Source organism: Artemia franciscana, chromosome 7 (genome assembly GCF_032884065.1).
Source record: "Artemia franciscana chromosome 7, ASM3288406v1, whole genome shotgun sequence".
NCBI lineage: Eukaryota > Metazoa > Arthropoda > Branchiopoda > Anostraca > Artemiidae > Artemia > Artemia franciscana.
In genome coordinates, this window is record NC_088869.1 from 28,999,674 (window position 1) to 29,019,081 (window position 19,408).

General features: G+C 34.8%; 1 protein-coding gene across 1 annotated transcript; it reads right to left on the bottom strand.

Annotated features, from left to right (window-relative positions):
* Window positions 1-320: 320 nt before the first annotated feature.
* On the bottom strand, window positions 321-17,217 carry LOC136029655 (uncharacterized). The gene is made up of 9 exons (XM_065708157.1): window positions 17,161-17,217; window positions 14,918-15,143; window positions 9,706-10,056; window positions 7,456-7,847; window positions 5,949-6,155; window positions 4,818-4,959; window positions 3,259-3,749; window positions 1,831-1,952; window positions 321-562 (listed from the first exon to the last, which is right to left on the bottom strand). The coding sequence occupies exons 1-9, from the start codon at window positions 17,215-17,217 to the stop codon at window positions 469-471; spliced, it is 2,082 nt and encodes a 693-aa protein (XP_065564229.1). The 3' UTR covers window positions 321-468.
* Between the last annotated feature and the right edge of the window lie 2,191 nt (window positions 17,218-19,408).

Genomic DNA, 19,408 nt, shown 5'->3' on the forward strand with positions numbered 1-19,408 from the left:
TGGCAAAAAATCGTACAAGAGTTTTTGCTTTGTTTTGATTTTTTTTTTTTTCAGGGGTAAGGCTTTTCCCATGATTATTCACGGTTTCTAAGGATTTTCAAATTTTGTTAACGTAGGATTTTGGAATAGTATTTTGTCAAATTGGATGTGAAACGTAATTGTACTTCGTCAAACGTATATTGTTCAGGGAGTGACTTGTGATCAAAACAATTCTTCTTGCAACCGCTTTTTTTTTGCAACCGCACTTTCAGCATGCCTAAAGTGCAATTTCTTTTATTTCAAGAAACTGTTACATAAGTAACAACAATATTTGAACACAATTTTTTATAATAAAAAAATAAGTTTAATTCTCTTACATCCGCATGGCGGCTACAAAAATAAATATTATAAATTAAGCGAGCACTGGTTAAAATATTTGTCAAAAATTAATTTCACTGGTAAAACCCACTTCACTTGCTATCGATGTACTTAACATTTGTAGGCAGTGCAATCTCTTCTTCTTGCGGCCTTCATTAGAGATTTCAGAGGAGTCTTGTAAGCTCCAAGTTGATCATCGTAAGATCTAGAAACAAATGTTTATTATAAGAGACACCTTAAAGTAAGCATGAAAAAGACTAAAAAGTTTGTTTTTCAAATGTACATTGGAGTATTTTTAAAAGTTTTTATGTGGCTTTATCTGTTTAGGCGATCCATCGTCAAAATAAACTTCAAAGATTAAATCTCCAACGAAAATTATGCCTTTTTACAAGCATGGCATTAACCATATAGAAAGAAATTCTATCGCTTTGGTTGTTTGAATTAGCAGTAGGCGTAATCTTCGTTAAAGCCTTGAAATGCTACTTCATAATAGAAAAATGCTAGCTATTATGTCCTTATAAAAAATTTATCAAATATTAAAAAGAACAGAATGTTTAATCTTAGAAATTTTTCAAATTTGGCTGAATGTCTGGTTTTACTACGCAGAACTTTTAAAAGTTTAATAGGATGTACAAGCACCCACTTTCGGCATACACAGGTCAGGCTACCATGCATAACAAGCCCTTTTGTATCAAGAAGAAATGAAAACTTTACGTTAAGGAACGGATGGATTATTAACTGCAGATCAGCGATCTTTTCTCATGATCCATCAAATGTTAAAGGTATATTCATATTGAAACTTCACTAATAACGAGATTTAATTGGCGCTAAATTGAGCCAATAACAATTTTTCTAGAATTTTTCAGCCAATCAGAAAATCCTATGAAAAACCTGATTGGTTCAAACTAGCACTTGCTAAATCCCAGCATTAGTAAAATCTCGCTCTTAATAGAATCTAAGAAACATAAGTTGCGTAAGTTCTTTATTGGCTTTACAAGATTTAAAACTACTCAATAACAATATATTTGTTGTTCTTCACATATACGTTCTAAGAACAAGCCGAGGTACTTTGCCTCTTAATATGTTAATCAAGATTAGGCATCATAAAATGCACAATCGTAAGTTTTATTTTAGTATCATGAAATTTTCATATATTCTAAAGTAGACTTTAAAAGCAGGGATACGTCCTTAAAACGTGAGGGATAAAGTCTCATTATAGTATTTTTGCTTAAGCACAATACTAGATCGATACATTTTATCTACAATTAAAATGCCAATGTCCCAATTTTCTTTCCTCAGAAGATTTATAAGCTGACTTGTAAAATTTTCTCCGTTGTTACTGCAAAATTATAGATACTCGGATTATCATTAAAAAGATGTTGAATATCTAAAATGAAAACCCAGTTACAAGTGGAATTAGACATCATAAGTTACTAGCATCTTGCGAGCACACGATAACAATTCCTAACTTACCTGGCTAAATAAGCTAATTGAATGAGCTGCGGTTGATCTCCCGAAAGACTCATACAGATCATTGCTTGACTACATGTTCCCTCACTGATTTTCATGATAACTGAGCGTAGAAATGCTACTTGCTGAAAAGGTGAAGAATTTATAAACGGGCAGTATTTTTAACAAGGACACATTCAGTAAAGTATTTAGACTGGACGAGCAATCATAAACTAATTCAGGAGAAATATTTATTAAAAAAGGTCTGCTTTCGAAAAAAGTGTTCTGTTCGTACTAAGAAATTACAAAGTTTTGCACCGAATATGTAGTTTAGGATTCCCCGAGAGCAGGAAGGGGATCCATCCCGGTGACCAAACTTACGGTCAACTCTAAATACCAATGAGAGTGTACATTATTGAGGATAATTGAGGATCTATTTTCCGAATGCAGACCAAGCTTTTGACCAAAGTGAGGGGGCCCTGATTCCAAATTTCAACGAGAGAGTTGGTTGCCAAGGATGAGAGAGCAAAAAACAGAACCGGACTTTTTTTTTAACTCGTTCTCTATTACGATAACTTTTTTTAATATCCACTCAGAGGAAGTGAGCAGCTAAAACCAAACTTTGCCAATTCCATAGTTGACTTTTTTAATTTATTTATAATTGAAATTGACTAAAAAATGCACAAAACACCCATCCATTAACTATATGTGATACCATACAGATTCACAATTATGTATCCACTAAAATTTTTAACATAAAGGATAATTGATAGAAATGCACACAATTGAACAAAATCAAACTAAGAATAATTGAAAGACAAGAAAAAGGAAGTGCTAAAATTATAGAAACCAAAGGGAAAAACAACGGAAGAACGCCAAACAAGTTATTCGTTTCATCTTTTTTTTTACTTGCTTCTTTCTTATTTGTATTGTTTTCATTTTATAAATTCAAAAGTTTGTTCTATTCTGCTAAATTTATTCTATCCGTTTATATTTTACGGAAATTTTGAATTGGTTGAAAAAATCACAAAAGTACATGTTAACTTTTAAAAACTAAATTTATAGATGTGTTCATTTTCTTAAGGGTAATTGCTTTTTTTTTCTTGGTTCTTTCTATTGTGTGGTGCAAATTGTCCAAAATTTAAGAAAACAGTGATTTCTGAATTGGGACAAATCGGAAACAAAATGTCTTGGGTTCCTCGACATCATTGATTGAGGAATAAGATGTGATAGTAAGAAATATTTTTTCTAACTTGGAACTGCATAAACCTTCATGTTTTTCGTTGAGCTTAGTTGTACAGAATTGTATAATTAATAAGTAAAACAAATTAAAAATGAGTGCATAATTGTACTAACTAATTGTTAATAATTTTCTTCATAATTTTTAACTAATGTTCATATAAACATTCAAAGTATAAATTAACAGCATTCTACAAGACAAAACAAACTTACCGTCTCGGTAATTGGCGCTTGAGTAGTAGTTGCCAAAACCTGCTGAACAGGCTGCAAAGGTTGCTGTGCAGCTTCATTGAAAGGTTGATATACTGGTTGGGAAGCGAAAAATCCAGATGACTCTGTAAATGAATTCTCTGGTACAGCAGGTTGACGTGTGAAAGACTGCTCTGGTAAAGCAGGCTGACGTGTAAAAGACTGCTCCTGTTGTGGAGGCTGACGTTTAACCAAAACATTTTGAGGTGCTTGTTGCTGATAGTTTGTTACCTGGAGTTGTTGTTGCGATGGAAATTGAGCGTTGTTCTGTGAGCTAGAATACTGAGGTGCCAGGAAATTACGTTGTGGCCGTACTGCTACCTGCTGAGGCTGCGAGCCAATTTGCTGAACGAAGTATTGAGGCTGTTGACTTTTAACAGATTGCGGTGCTAAGTTAGAATAATATGACTGGTAGTATGATGGATCATATTCGTCAGCATATATTTGGTTACCACCTGAAATAGAAATATAAATTTCAATAGCAATAGTTTGTTTTCTCTGACCGAGTCTGAATCGTGGTGTAATTGGTCTCGCTTTATTGTAGAATTTTATGTAAACAAGTAAAAGGTGTTAATGTAATTATTTAGTATTGCCATTTCCGAATAAAAACATAATCTGGTTATAACCTTTAAAATGAATGAATAATAAATTAATGTAAATTTTTCCCGTGCATAGTTAATACTAAGTAGGTGAACAAAAAGAGTTTTCTTTCCAATCAAAATATAATTCTACATTTTGAAGTAGCCAAGGCTTTCCAAAGGAAGACGACAATCCCTCCCCCTCCCTAGACTATTTTTCAGAATTTAAAGTGAATAGCCAATTCACCTCCATTTTTTTCAATTTCGAGTTCATGTTTCTAGTTTCTATATAGCTCCCCACTGCAGGGCTTGGAATTTGATTCCGGTGATGAAATTATGTGAAAGATTTTCCTTGCTAATCTAAATAGGAGAAGAAGAAATCAATTAACTAAAAGGGATCAATAGAGACACATAATAGTTTTTGGACTGTTAAAAAATTAATATAAAACTGAGTGGTGATTATACTATGATGATGGCATTTTATCTATACAGAAAAAATCAAATATATGTGTGTGTGTGTACACTCAAGATTACGTTAGACGAATAAAAAGCTAGAAACCTGAAAATACAACAGAGTAGTTTTGAGGCCATAATAATGTTTATATACTATACAGATCATGAAAAAACATCACTGACAAAAATGACCCATACTTCAAATGATGTCAAGACACGTCATCTAAGGGCTGAAGGGCAAAGCCACTGACCAGAGCTGTAAGCACGGCTAGGATCTTCTGAGAATTTAGGTAGGTACACTTTTCACTTCTCGTTCTTGAGAAGAGGATGAAACGAGACAAGTGATTTTTTACGAAGAATGGCAGTTTTTATTCCATTTCGTTTTTCTGGTTAGCAATCAATCAGATCAAACTTATAAATTTAGATATTAGTTTTGTCAAATTAACAAGGTTCACAGTAAATAATTCACTGAAAAGGAGAAAATAAACTTACCTCGAAATCCAAATTGGTCTTTTCTGGCTATGGCGGCACCCAGAAGACTGACACCAGTAATACCAACGGCGGCAGCTGTTGCACCACCTGCCAAAGCTAACGGTGTTTTGGCTTTAAATATGGTGCCAATTCTGTCAGTTATCTAGAATGGAAGATAAGAGATAAGAGAAAACTGTATTATAGTCAATAACTAGTCGAACTATTGGAGCTATGACTGCGTTAAAAAAAAATGATCTACTTTCCAGCTAAGTCCTATTCATTTGTTTTTAGACTGGTACAAATATACTTACATCTTAAAATACAAATATTTTACATTTTAAAATACAAATACGTTTGTAAAAAGTGTAAAAATGTATCAAATCCTTGTGTGATGATGGATTATCATAAGAAAATGTCTCTTAAATTAATTTGCTTTAAAAAATTGCTAGCAATGGAAAAAAGGTAAAGAGAAAAAAGGCTGCACTGTATGGGTAGCACCACTTTTTATGAAGCAAAAGAATTTGACTTTTATTTAGTTTTTGTGTCATCATTAGCACAGACGGTGAATTTGAAATAATAAGACATAAAAAAACAGCATAAAGTAAAATTACTAAAAGCGAAGGAAACTCAAATTTCTCATAAATCCATTCTATTGATGGAAATCTAATCGTTTAGGATTATCTTAGATTCTTTGACACTAATAATTCGTGAAAGAATTACTTTGAGAAAAACTATATGCTCCCCAGTTATAACCAAACCATTTTAATGAATTTCTTGATATGTCCAAAAATTCACATATTTCACGAGGACCACAGCTTAGATGCCAATACAGTTATGAAAACTCCTATCTTGCCCATGAGAAGCTTTTGGTACAGAGCTCTGAACTTGGCGCCTCCTAGATCGTACTACAACAAATAAGCGGTAACGCAATTTTGTTTGCAATTGGTATCTAAGCTGTGAATTGCTCCAACTTTTAGATACAGACTTCCAGTTTCCTGTCTCCAGCCGCTCGCATCGCTACCGCGCACTGTGTCCCAAAAATAAATCGAGTTTTCATAACTATGTTGGTATCTAAGCTCTGATGAGGACTGTTTAACAGACTCTGAATCATAATAGGGAAAAGGCATATTCGTTAAAGTAATGAAAAACTACCTTTGTGTTTAGGCCATGTTTCTGGAGGAAATTAGTCAATGCAGTTGGAAGTGACGGCCGTTTGAATGTTCTATCCTCTTCTTCACCTACATCAGCTGTAAATTCTGTTGTCCTTGCTTCGTTTTCAATTTCTTTTTCAGCAGTAGAGTTTAATTCAGAAACAAAAGATGACCAAATGCCATCTATACTATCGAGGACGTATTGAGGCTGTAAAATAGATGTCTATAAGTGATGAAAAAAGATCGTTACAACTTTAAACAAAATTTTAAACACTTCTCTTCAGGAATACATCAATCTTGTAATGTAAGGTCCTGGGGTGGCGCAGTGGGTTTGACCTTAGCTTAGTAATACGGGACCCAGAGATCGAATCATGCTGCAGGAATGCACTGCAGGGCCGACGCAGGGACCTTAGTAGTCAAGAAGCGTCGTTAATCTGATACAATACAATATCAATCTTGTAATCTTGAAATAAATTTGCGGAAAAGATGTTTCTAAGGCTCTAGAAATTGAGTTTTATTTTGTAGATTGAAGTAATTTAAAAATTTAATGTAATAAAAAAATAAACGTTAATCCATTTTCCACAATAAAATATGCCGCATCGTCAACTAAACTTTACTTTTGTTTTTTCGCATTCATATCCTGTAATAGTTACTTTCTCTTTATTATTTGATACCATTTTTGTACATCCAGATTTGAATAGCTGATCATACTTCATTTGAAATAAAATGACAAACATTTGATAATATTTAGCGTGTTCTTTCGCATTTTATTCTCAAACAGCAGCTTCAATGCTTGTCAAATTTGAATTTGATCATGGTTGCAGCATCTGCTGCAACCTAGGAAAGAACGAAGTCCAGCCCATAGTATCCGAAACTTTAAAAACGCTTTTTTAAAAACTGTCCTGTGATTAAAAATCACCATTTGAAGCTGATTCAGAAATGGTAACCAAGATTTTGATTGTAAGTACGAATTTATGGGAATTTCGAAAACCGTGTCGGAAAAACGGCGTCGGATTGGAATAGAAAAACCTCCATCATTGAAATCACCATAACCAAAAATCTTAAATAGGAGAATCAGGGTCCCCAATTTGAGTAACAAGGAAAATTGTTTTTTCCCATAGGGAGCAGTGATGTGTCTCCTTTCGTCTCTTTTTGTTTCTTCGTCATCAAAAAATAAAACCATTCTTGTTTCGAACAAAAAAAAAAATTCTTGAATTAATAAATTAAAGAACTAATTAGAAATTGGGAGTATTAAGAAAAACACATAACAATCTTTATTTCGTATTAAAAAACCCAAAGTCTTTCAAAAATGTTGCATCAATTATTATAATCAAGAAAATATAAAAGATTAATTATATCATCCTAAAAAACAAGCAGAATAAGGTTGATGTAAAGGTAAGTAATATAAACTAGTCACATACCCGAAAAGAATTCCCCCGTGGTAAGCGCTATCCAAAAGAGAAAGAGGAGAAAATGCAGAGAGTGAAAAGGGTAGAAAGAGTACTTACTACTTCAGCTTCTTTGGAGTTGTCATCATCAAGGTTTAGAGAACGTCCAGTTGTCCTTGCCTTCTTTCCCTCTCTTGCTCCACCAAACAATAGACCGAGTCCGAGGGCACCCAGAAGACCGGCTCCCACTCCTCCATAAACTGAAGCTGGATTGACGGCTTCACTCCTATATAGAGAGTCAACTCTTCGGACTATGCCGTATTGAAGAAAGAAGTTTTTTATTTCATACCAAATTTCATCAAACTTCTCGACAAATGATCTGCCTTTATTTAGATCATCAAACTTGTTCCAAGCAGATTTTAATGACGAAACAACTGGAAAGGTATCTTCGATTTCATTTGTAATCTCCCAACTGCGGAAGTTAGAAAAAGATCTTCCTTCGGCATCAGATCCTGAAGAAAAAAATCCCTTATTAAAATACATCTGAACTAAATGTAAAACAATCAACAAGAGAGGTCTAGAGGTCAAGTATCCCTTGGATATAGGGCCAAGTATAGAGAGACGGATAAACTCCGAGGACCCACCCAAAAGAAACATAACGGGAAGTTCTTTTTATTTTCAATTCGAAAATTTATGTTATAAACTTTTTTTCTTTAATAGGTATTGGAAACTAATTGTGCATGGCTCCTTTTTTCCATCAAATAGAACACTGAAAATCAGAAGAGATCTTCCGCCAAAACGTTTGAGAAAACAAGCTGCAATATTCGGGCCAATTATATAATTTCAGGAGAGGGGCCGGGGATGATGTTGTGCATTGATACCGCGTTTTTGTAGTGCCAAACAAGAAAAGAAGGCAGAAAGTAATTTGCTCCGAGGCCCAGTTCTGGCTCTCGATAGCCCTATCGGCAAGGCCAAAAATATATAAGAAATATACCATTTTCCAGTTTTTGAAAATTACGACACTTATGCCGGAGCAAAATTCTTAAGCCTTTGAAACTGCACCCCCTGCCCTTCCTGAAAAAGCTATTTATATAGATTTTGCCTTATAAATAAATTCTGCTGGATTCAATACAAGACCAAAAAACTTGCAAATAAAAATCAGTATTCTAAAATCAGCTCTGGTGTAGTCGCCGGTATTATGTCCCATACCTTTCCTTAATAATTACAAATCCATAAAAATATACGAAGGAGGACTTTTTACAATATAGTTCGAAGAAAGTTTTGCCTTCAATTTCAATAGCCCAGAAAAGTTCTTGACTTTTGGCAATACACTCCTCAAAGAAAAAAAAAATAAAACAGCATCTCTAGTCAACATCCACTATGCAAAATACATCGTAACTTTTTATGCTACTAGTTGGTGACTAAGAACCTCCTTCTTGCTCCCCATTCAAACTGTAGGGATATAATGTACAAAATTGTATTGTTTTACAAGAAAGTGCCTGTCAATATTTGAAAAAAATAAAAATCTTACGCTTTAATTTTACAAAAAGAATCCAAAGAGAAAATAAGCTACTGTCTTCTATGGTAGTATTAAAAGGATGTGCTTGAAAGACTTCAGACTTATGCTTAATGAAGAATCCCTGGCAACAAGAGCAATGCTTAGTACTTAATTTTATCCTTAAGATTTTATGTTAATATAAATGGCAACCAAACACTCATATGTAAAAAAATAACACAGAAAAAGTTACTACATTCTATCTTGACGGAATTTTCGCTGGGTTAGGATTTTTAAGGGTTTACACCATTCCATACAAAACGGCAGGGTGTACCTCACAATTTTTTTCCAGGAAATAGTTTGAAAGTGCTAAAAAAATCCCCGGGTGATTTTATATCATATGTATTTGTAGATACGTGCTTACTTCACAGGAAGTTCGAGAGACCAGTCAGTCAAGAGCGCTGTCATCAATTTTTTCCTGGAAGGCCAAATACTAGATGTTGTTTTGTTTTTACCCTGATAAATGGGAGTGTTTCCCATTTTCCTCTTTTTGTACATTTTGAATGTCATCTTGTTTCCCACAAGGACACCTTTAGACCTCTTAGACCCTCATAGCGCCCATGCAGCTAATTAGGGACAAAAAGTAATCATTTGATTAAATTATTAAGCTAAACAAATTTTATTTTAGATTTTATCTTAATGAAGCTTTACAAATACCTGTGTTCACGGAAATCTTAAACTTTTATTTCTGCTTAGGTGAAAAATCATAAAATTGTGAGATACACCCTTTCATTTAGGGTCATATCCTGTTTACGTATTTACAATGTTGTCCCCACTTAGTGGATAATTGAGCTACTAATCAATAGCATACTTACTTCGGAGAAAGTTCGCATTTGAAAGTAAGAGTCCGAGCCCAGTAACACCCATGATTCCTGTTGCAATACCTCCACTCACAGCCAAGCTTTCAGCTTCTGGCCCATTCATCAAGGAGCTCATTCTGGCTTGCACTTTATTAGCAAATCTTGTATGGTATAGAAGCCATTTGTAGTTAATGTTCTTGAATAATGATTTCGCTTGTCGGCCTTGTGAAGATGTTTCATTCAAATGTTCTTCAAAATCTTTTAATGTCGTTCCGAAGTCGGCTAACAAGTCTTTGGTTGTATATGTGGAGTTATCCTTCAAGACTCGAGAGCTTCGATGAGACACTCCAATTGGTGCATATTTCTCTAGAGATTCAAATTTAATATATTAGTGAAAAAGAATTTAGCAACCATAACAATAAAATTTCAGTTTCATGTGTTTCAAATTTGAATTCAATCCATACCCTGATATACTTTGCTTAAAATTGTATTAATATAGACACAACAAGATTTCATATTATACTAGACACAGGGGAGAGTAATTGGCATGGGAGAAAATCAGGGTATGCTCAACCCAACGGAAAAAGTATCTTTTTCGCATCTTCATTGAAAATAATCGAGAAAAATTGTCACTACCGTATATTTTGAATAGTACTGGTTTTTTGTTTCCTCATATTTAAAAATGAAGAAAAATCCTTTCCTTTCCCTTTCATTTTCGTCAATTGGTGCCCTGACAAGACATTTCTTGGAATTACAAATTTTTAAATGGAGCTACTTTACAACCTACTACAACATCTATTATGCCAATAAGATAAAGATTTACTATTTGAAATGTTTTATGAATTATAAATTATCCCTTTTTTAATCTTACTTCAGTCGATTCCGCTTTTTCAAAAATAGTTTTGAAGAATTCTTTTCAAAAATCTGTGCACTAGAATCTTGGAAACTCTCCCTCCCACAACATCGATCTGGCACAACATCTCCCCAGGGCAAAGTCAGTCAAGCAAAGCAAAGTCAGGAATTTCTAGGGCCCAAAAATAGAAAAAGCGAATTATCTTGGATAATTTGAACAGAACTGGCCAGAAATTTTGGAAAATTTATTAATGCAGGAAGTCTTAGCCCCGCACCCCTCAGGTACGTCTCTATAGCCAGGATTATATGTCAAAGATGACCTGAATCCGTTTGAAAAGCGAGAGGCCAATTAAGAAATTTCTTAACTAGCTAGTGACATTACAAAATGTAAATACTATTCAGCGGTTTTCTAGGATTGCAGAGACTCAGGAAAACTAAACCGGTGTAGCTAAGGGAAGGCCTGAGTCATACATAGCACTATTCCTAGGGTTGATGACACCCTGGGCAAAATTAGTTACAGGACCCCCTCCCAACTCAAATATAAATAAAATTACGTTTATATTTACGAAGCCAGAACACTCGGGGCAGCTGGCCCCGGCCCCCTTCCCTTCGAACGACCCTGGTCATAAAGACTACACAAAATGTATAATATCTGAAAAAAAAACACTTAAAGTAGACCCTTCTGGTAATATACTGTTTTTTTTTTAAGACTTGTTCCATAGATAAGCCCCTTTACTGAAAAGAGCAGGATTCTTCCTAGAACAATTTCTGGTTATACGCCTGCAATAAAGCCCCTTGGTTTTACCACTATTGTTAGCTTATATTAGTCTTTTTTGGTGCTGAATCAATGCTTCCCCTTACTTCGCATGAAAGCAGGAGCTAATCTTATCTTAAATTTTTTAGGAGTTTCAATAATATTATGATGTTTTGGTTTCAACTGCTCTTGCACAAACATTTCAAGTTGTTACTGGGTAACGAGAACAAAGAAACTGGTTCTGTCAGTCTTTTGTCAACAAAAAACCAGTTTTGAGTCATTGTACCGAAAGTAAAAACAAGCTTTGCTTCTTTTTCCAATGCCAAGGCTTACTTTTTTGCCGCTGCGCGTGGTGACTGATGCTTGGAAAGGGCGATTTGGGGTGACTCAGATCTCCGGAAAATTTCTCTCTCACTTGTGACATACGCCAGCCGTCTTGAAGGTGATACAGTATTACAAAAAGAATCGGAAACAAGGCATAAATGGCATTTGCCAATATCCTTGGAAGATAAGAGTATTAATGCAATTCATGACATTGAATTAATCAGTTATTAAAATCTAAGAAACTTTATTATCTTTTTATTGCGCAAAGAAAATGGCAAAATCGGCTTAGCATCTATAAAGGAGAATATCCCGTTGACTTATCAAGAAGTTAGATCTTTTTTCTGGGGGAGGAGAGGGGGTAAGAATGGCTGGTACTCAGGGCCGAATTCGAAGAATCTAGGCCCAAGCATTTTGCTGATTCTTTTTTGCGAGATTCTTGTGCATATCCCCCAAAATCAGAGGATAGTGGAAGCATTGAGCAGAACTCAACTGATGAGCTAAAAATAATGAAAGGGAGAGGTGATACCGAATTCTCAGCTACCAGTCTTTGGCGAGATCTGACAGTTTATTAGTGGCCACGGAATTCCTGTGTTGTTTTAATATCACTTTTATGTGAGTAGGTAGTGCGGCGGCAGTGTATTTGGTACTTTGACATTATTTCACATCAGTTCAGGTTTTGTTACGAAAATAAATCACTCGTGATATTCAATTGCGCCCTCTGGTATTTTGTGCCCCTAGGCCTGAGCCTAGTAGGTCTATTTGTTGATCCAGTCTTCATGTTAGTGAGTAAGTAGAGTGCTGTAAATGTAAAGGATAATGTTTATCGATACACGTTTATAAACTTCCGGTTTGTTTTTAATTTGTTTATTTAATAAAACCATTTTCTTAGATACAAGAAAGATATTGGAGCCATTCATATGCCCCCTTAATAAAAATAACCTTTCGGAATTTCAGGGTTGTGTCGTCAAAGCAATTGATTAGAGCTTGAATTTTTAGGCTCATTAGGTCATTAAGATACTCTATTAAGGGTTAACACAAATAAAAGACTATCGATCAATAAATATCTTTTTTACAGATGCCCGCTTGATGAAGCTACCACTAAAATTTACTCAAACACATTTTCTATACCAAAGAATCAAGCATAATTTTTTGTTTTATTACTTTTCCGCAAGAAAACAGGTACATTCATGTGCAAATCATCAACTGATTTAAATTTTACCAGTCATTTTATTACAGACCCAGTCAAGTTGGGTTATGAATGAGGCATTTAGGGGTTCCTGGCTTTTACTTAAGAGTGATTTTATCCGTTTTTTTTTATTGGGTTAGAAACACGTAGGTTGAAGTATTTGATTCTTAAATTTAATACCTCCAAGCCTTGATGGCCAAAACTAAAAGTTGTTTTTTTTCCGAAACCTCGCCATTATCAAATAGCCAAATAAGAAGTTTTTTTCGCTTTCTGGGGAAATCTGTCGTTTGTAGGCTTAGCATTTTTTAACCGAGTAGACTTAACGATAAGATATATTCGTGTTATTGAAAGAATTATCAAACAGTTCGTGGTAACGAACTGTAGTAAGGAGCGACCCGGCTCAGTAGTAAACGGATCTCTAAAAAACGGAATTTTGATGCTAAAAGATACATCAAAAGAATCAAATTTCACGCTGATTTTAAATATATAAGTTTCAATTAATTTAGTCTTTGTCATCAAAAGTTACGAGCCTGAGAAAATTTGCCTTATTTTGGAAAAAAGGGGGAAACATCCCCTAAAAGTCATAGAATCTTAACAAAAATCACACCATCGCATTCGGCATATCAGAGAACCCTATAGCAAAAATTTCAAGCTCCTATCTAAAAAAATGTGGAATTTCGTATTTTTTGCCAGAAGACAAATCACGGGTGCGTGTTTATTTGTTTTTTTTTTTTTTTTTCTTTTCCCCAGGGGTCATCGTATCGACCAAGTGGTCTTAGAGTGTCGCAAGAGGGCTCATTTTTACGGAAATGAAAAGTTCTAGTGCCCTTTTTAAGTGATCAAAAAAATTGGAGGGCACCTAGGCCCCCTCCCACGCCAATTTTGTCCAAAAGTCAACGGATTAAAATTCTGAGATAGCCATTAGGTTCCGCATAGTCGAAAACCACAATAACTATGTCTTTGGGAATTACTTACTCCCCCACAATCCCTGGGGGAGGGGCTGCAAGTTACAAACTTTGACCAGTGTTTACATATAGTAATGGTTATTGGGAAGTGTACAGACATTTTCAGGGGGATTTTTTGGTTTGGGGGTGGGGTTGATGGGAGGGGGCTATGTGGGAGGATCTTTCCTTGGAGGAATATGTCATGGGAGAAGAAAAATTCAATGAAAAGGGCGCAGGATTTTCTAGCATTACTATAAAAAACAATGAAAAAATAAACATGAAAACTTTTTTCAGTTGAAAGTAAGGAATAGCATTGAAATTTAAAACGAACAGAGATTATTACGCATATGAGGGGTTCTAAAAATACTTTGGCATAAAGAGCGAGGTATTTAGGAGGAGATAAATACCTCGCTCTTTATGCTAAAATATTTTTAGTAATTTCAACTATTTATTCTACGGCCTTTTTGATTCAGGGGTCATTCTTAAAGAATTGGGACAAAACTTACGATTTAGTGTGAAGAGCAAGGTATTAACGAGGGTACAAACCCCCTCGTACACATAATAAAAATATAAGAATATAAAATTTTGTTACGCAAGTTAATTCTTAAGTTGCGTATATTTTTTACTAATAAAAACATTCGTTAAAAATTAAAAGTTCTAGTAGCCTTTTTAAGTAACCGAAAAATTGGAGGGCAGCTAGGCCTCCTTCCCCACCCCTTATTTCTCAAATTCGTCTGATCAAAACTAAGAGAAAGCCATTTAGCCAAAAAAAATTAATATACTAATTTCATTTCAATAATTTATGTGCGAAGAGCCAAAATCAAACATGCATTAATTCAAAAACGTTCAGAAATTAAATAAAAAAAAACTAGTTTTTTTAACTGAAAGTAAGGAGCGACATTAAAACTTAAAACGAACAGAAATTACTCCATATATGAAATGGGTTGTCCCCTCCACAATCCCTCGCTCTTTACGCTAAAGTTTGACTCTTTGCCACAATTCTACTTTTTAAAACAATTAAAAACTTTAGTGCAAAGAGCGAGGGATTGCGGAGGAGACAACCCATTTCATATACGGAGTAATTTCTGTTCGTTTTAAGTTTTAATGTCGCTCCTTACTTTCAGTTTAAAAAACTAGTTTTTTTTATTTAATAACATTAAGACTCACCAATTAGGTTACGGATCCTTTGGATTGCCATCGCAATAACACCCATATTACTTTGACGATCAGATGCGCCCAAGAAGCGTCGAAGTAAGGGCATAATGTTATCAACCCAGCTTTGGACATCGTTTATTCGAATGGAACTGTCGGTGTCATCTACTGGAGATGCTACCGCAGCTGCCAGCACTAACGACCCAAGGGCGAAAATAGTAAAAACTCGCATAACTTGAATCTAGAAGAGAATTTCTGCGCTTAATCAGGTATATATTAAAATAGGTAGTAAGAAACGTAGAAAGATAAAGAAAAAGTAAAGACTTGTACTGAGTTATCACTGACCAATGAATTGTTTTAGTTCAATATAGAATTTATTGTTAGTCCCTATGACAGTACCAATGCTAAAATATAGCTGAAAGTTAATATTTGTCTCTACATTCTTGAATATACGGTTAGGTTGCAAGGCCAAATCCAGGAGTGGGGGTTACGGGGTTTGACCCTAACCCCCGAAATTTACATCCGAGTAGTAAAAAACGTAACAAAAATACATACGTAAACAAGGTAAAATTCTAGTTAATTGACTTCTTGCTATCTCGGAAAAGGTTTAGGTTAGGAAAATGAAACTTTCAGGATGGGTATACAGGCTAAAGTATGTTTCGGGAAGGTATTTTAAAGTACCCACCTCTACTCCTTCTCCCTCTAGAGGGCCCTGAAAGTTGCCTACATGACAGGTCTATTACCTATTGAAATTTTGACAAAACAACATTTTACCTTAAATTTCAGTTACTAGTTGCTTTTTCTCTGCCTTTAGTTCTGAAAATGTAATTCCTGTTATTTGAGTAGAATTTTGAGCCATATCAATGTTTTTTTTTCAAAATTTAGGAAATGTATTTGCATATCTTTAAAACTTTATAAAATGGAATTGAGCAAAGCTATGAAGCTGAAAACAATTTTGTTGTACTTCAATTAAGCAGAAGATCTATTTTGCAAGGTTTCACTTTTATAACACACATATTTTTAAAGGTCATCAAAGGTCAGGGCCCTCTAGAGGGAGAAGGAGTGGAGGTAGTTGATTCAAAATACCTTCCCGGGACATACTTTAGTCTGTAGATTCACCCCTGAAAGTTTCACTTTTTTAACCTAAATCCTTTCTGAGATAGCAAGAAGTCAATTAACTAGAATTTTACCAATTTTATTATGCATTTTCTAAAGTTGTTTGTGACCCGGGCAAGCTAAAAAATAAATGATTATTTATTGATAAAATGAAGACTAACAGTTTATAAAGAAACCCTAAGCCCCTTAGAAGGAATAAGACACTAAATTCCAGAATCTAGACTCGAAGTAAACCATACAATTAATATTAATATTTTAACCATTTAAACTATGCACAATATATTTTTATGAGCGAATCTCTTTCATTAAAACGGTAGTTAAAATTATAATTTCAGTCTTAGGAATATAATAAAGATAAAAAAGGAAAAAAATAAAACCTGGAACCCAAATCCAATTTGCAAAAATTAATACAGACTTTTCAAAGAAAACACGGAACTTTTAAAGGACGAATCATTGTTTTTGCTTAAAGATTTGTTGAATTTCATGTCAACACAGACACTGTTCTAAGATACTCAAGGTAACTGTGTAAGATATAGCTCTTAGTAAGAAGTGGTTCTACGACCTTTGGAACAATTTGCCATTAAAGAAGGGCCACACTGTCCAGATCCAAATTGTAAAATATCTTTAAAATAAATCTGATAAAATTCTTAAGGGGTAATTATGCTACAGTCTTTTCAAAGTTGTTGAACCTTCTTTTAGTAGCCAGAAGTGTAATTTGCTATGGGGCAAAGGGGCAAATGCCCCTCCAGACCTGTCATATCCCAGTTTACCACCCAACTATCATATCCCAGTTTAAAACCCCTCCCAATCTGAAATTTAGTTTCTTCAAAAAGCTTGTCAAAACTATGATAATCCCGCAGAAACCAAGCATCCAGAGAAACGGTCAGTTTTCTTTAGTATATCGTTGCCTTTGTGGTACTATATGGCTCATTTCTTTTTCACTGTCATTTTCATTTGGTTAAGGGAAAATTTACTCCAGTTATGCCCTCCTTCAGGATTTTGACAAAAATTACGCCACTGTTCGGAACACTGACAGCATGAAAGGTTTTACCAGAAAACGTGAATATTATCCTATAGTGTTATTGTTTCAAACTATCCATCGTACACCCTGAATTTTTGAATTAACCACTTATTTTTGTTACCTCTTCAACTATGTTAAAGTCTAAATAGATCGAATTCACAAGATAAACTGCTTGCATTGTAAAGAAAATAGGTATATAAAAGAACCATACTGCGTCATAAGACCGACCTTGATTCACAAGGTTCCCGGATTCTCCGGGAAACAGAAGTGGCCGGATGCTTTCTCGACCATTAGCATTGATATGCACACATAATGCGACCCTTTAAAAATGCGTAAGTGACGTCATTTTTAACCTCCGACATAATCATATGACCAGTAAAAAATTGGCTTCCATCTCTCACCGGGTCTCGACAATAAAGCAAACTGATGACTAACTTGTTGGAAGCGTCTTCCGTTTACCACGTCCTTTTGATAATTAGTATAACAGAACTACTACGCTAATTTTTCCTTGCGTTTGTAAGAAATGTGTAAAAAACAACATCTATTGAGATCCTCGTAATTATAGAAATAAAAAGGTCAACTTCTGATGTAAAATAAATCTATGTTTAAGCCACATTAAAAGTAATGCATATGGCTTTGAATTTTACAAACCACTTTTGCAATTCTTTCAACATTTCTAGCCTGGGCAGTAAAATTCTCTGTAAAAAAATTTCCTCTGGTCTCAACAAGAAACAAAATTTAAGTCAGGTGGCTAACTATTTGCAAGTGTTTTCGGCTCACCATTTTCGAATGCAGATCAGTCCTTTACATTATAGCTATAAGCAGAACTACTACGCGTATGGCGTATGGTTTCATGGCGTATGGGAATTGTATGGTATCTATCGTGGTATTTCATAACCATAGTAATAAAAAGGTCAAACTTCTCTTTACGCCATTTTGAGCCGCGAGATGGCTTATTATGATGTAGCAAAATACCTTTGATGTCGCACTATATACTTCGTAGACAACTCGTGGCCACCAATCGACTTGGCCCCAAAGTAACCCAAACTGTAAAAAAGATGTTTTTGATAACAATGAATTTATCAGAATAATTGTCTTTTTATGTTGATTTCAAATATGTAAAATCTGTTAATTTTTTTTACACCCATCAAAAGCTACAAGCCTGAAAAAATTTGACTGGTTTTCAGAAAAGGGGGGAAACACCCCATTAAGTCAATTGATCTTAACAAAAATCACACAATCGGATTCAATATATAAGATAACCCTTTGTTTGATTTTTTGAGGTCATATCTACAAAAATGTGGAATTGTATTTGTTTTGCCAGAAGAAGTTTAACGGATACGTACTTATTAGTTATTGTTTTTTTTTCAAACGGTTCGTGGTAACGAACTGTAGTAAGGAGCGACCCGGCTCAATTGTGACCAAAACTCTAAAAATGGAATTTGATATCAATAGCTACATCAAAAGAATCGCATTTTAATGCTGGTTTTAAATATATGAGTTTAATCAAGTTAGTCTTACCCATCAAAAGTTAAGAGCCTGAGAAAATTTGCCTTATTTTAGAAAATAGGGGAAAACACCCCCTAAAAGTCATAGAATCTTATTAAAAATCACACCATCAGATTCAGCGTATCAGAAAACCTCACAGTAGAAGTTTCAAGTTTATATCTACAAAAATGTGGAATTTTGTATTTTTTGCTACAAGACAGATCCCGGATGCGTGTTTATTTGTTTGTTTGTTTTGTTTTTTTGTTTTGTATCAGAGAACCCTACTGTAGAAGTTTCAAGCTCCTATCTACAAAAATGTGGAATTTAATATTTTTTGCCAGAAGGTAGATCACGGATGCGTGTTTATTTGTTTGTTTGTTTTTTGTTTTGTTTTCTTTCCCAGATTTTGATCGTATCGTTCGGTGATATTTGATCGTATCGACCCAGTGGTCCTAGAATTTTGCAAGAGGGCTCATTCTAACGGAAATGAAAAGTTCTAGTGCCCTTTTTAAGTGACCAAAAAAAATTGGAGGGCACCAAGGGCCCCTCCCACGATAATTATTTTCCCAAAGTCACCAGATCAAAATTCTGAGATAGCCATTTTATTCAGCGTAGTCAAAAAACCTTGTAATTATGTCTTTGGGGACGACTTACTCCCTCACAGTCTCCGTGGGAGGGGCCACAACTTACAAACTTTGACCAGTGCTTACATATAGTAATGGTTATTTGGAAGTGTACAGACGTTTTCAGGGGTATTTTTAGGTTTGGGGGGGGGAAGGAGTTCAGAAGAGGGGGATATGTTGGGGGAACTTTCCTTGGAGTTCCCCATTTGTCATGGGGGAAGAAAACTTTCATGAAGGGAGCGCAGGATTATCTAGCAT

What these genes read in the sequence shown, in the direction of transcription:
- LOC136029655 (XM_065708157.1), bottom strand. Translation starts at nt 17,217, where the DNA reads ATGCAAGCAGTTTATCTTGTGAATTCGATCTATTTAGACTTTAACATA. An exon ending in AAGGATCCGTAACCTAATTG is followed by an intron (nt 10,057 to 14,917) that starts GTGAGTCTTAAT and finishes TTGAATCTCTAG; the next exon opens with AGAAATATGCACCAATTGGA. An exon ending in AGACCAATTTGGATTTCGAG is followed by an intron (nt 3,750 to 4,817) that starts GTAAGTTTATTT and finishes TTTCTATTTCAG; the next exon opens with GTGGTAACCAAATATATGCT.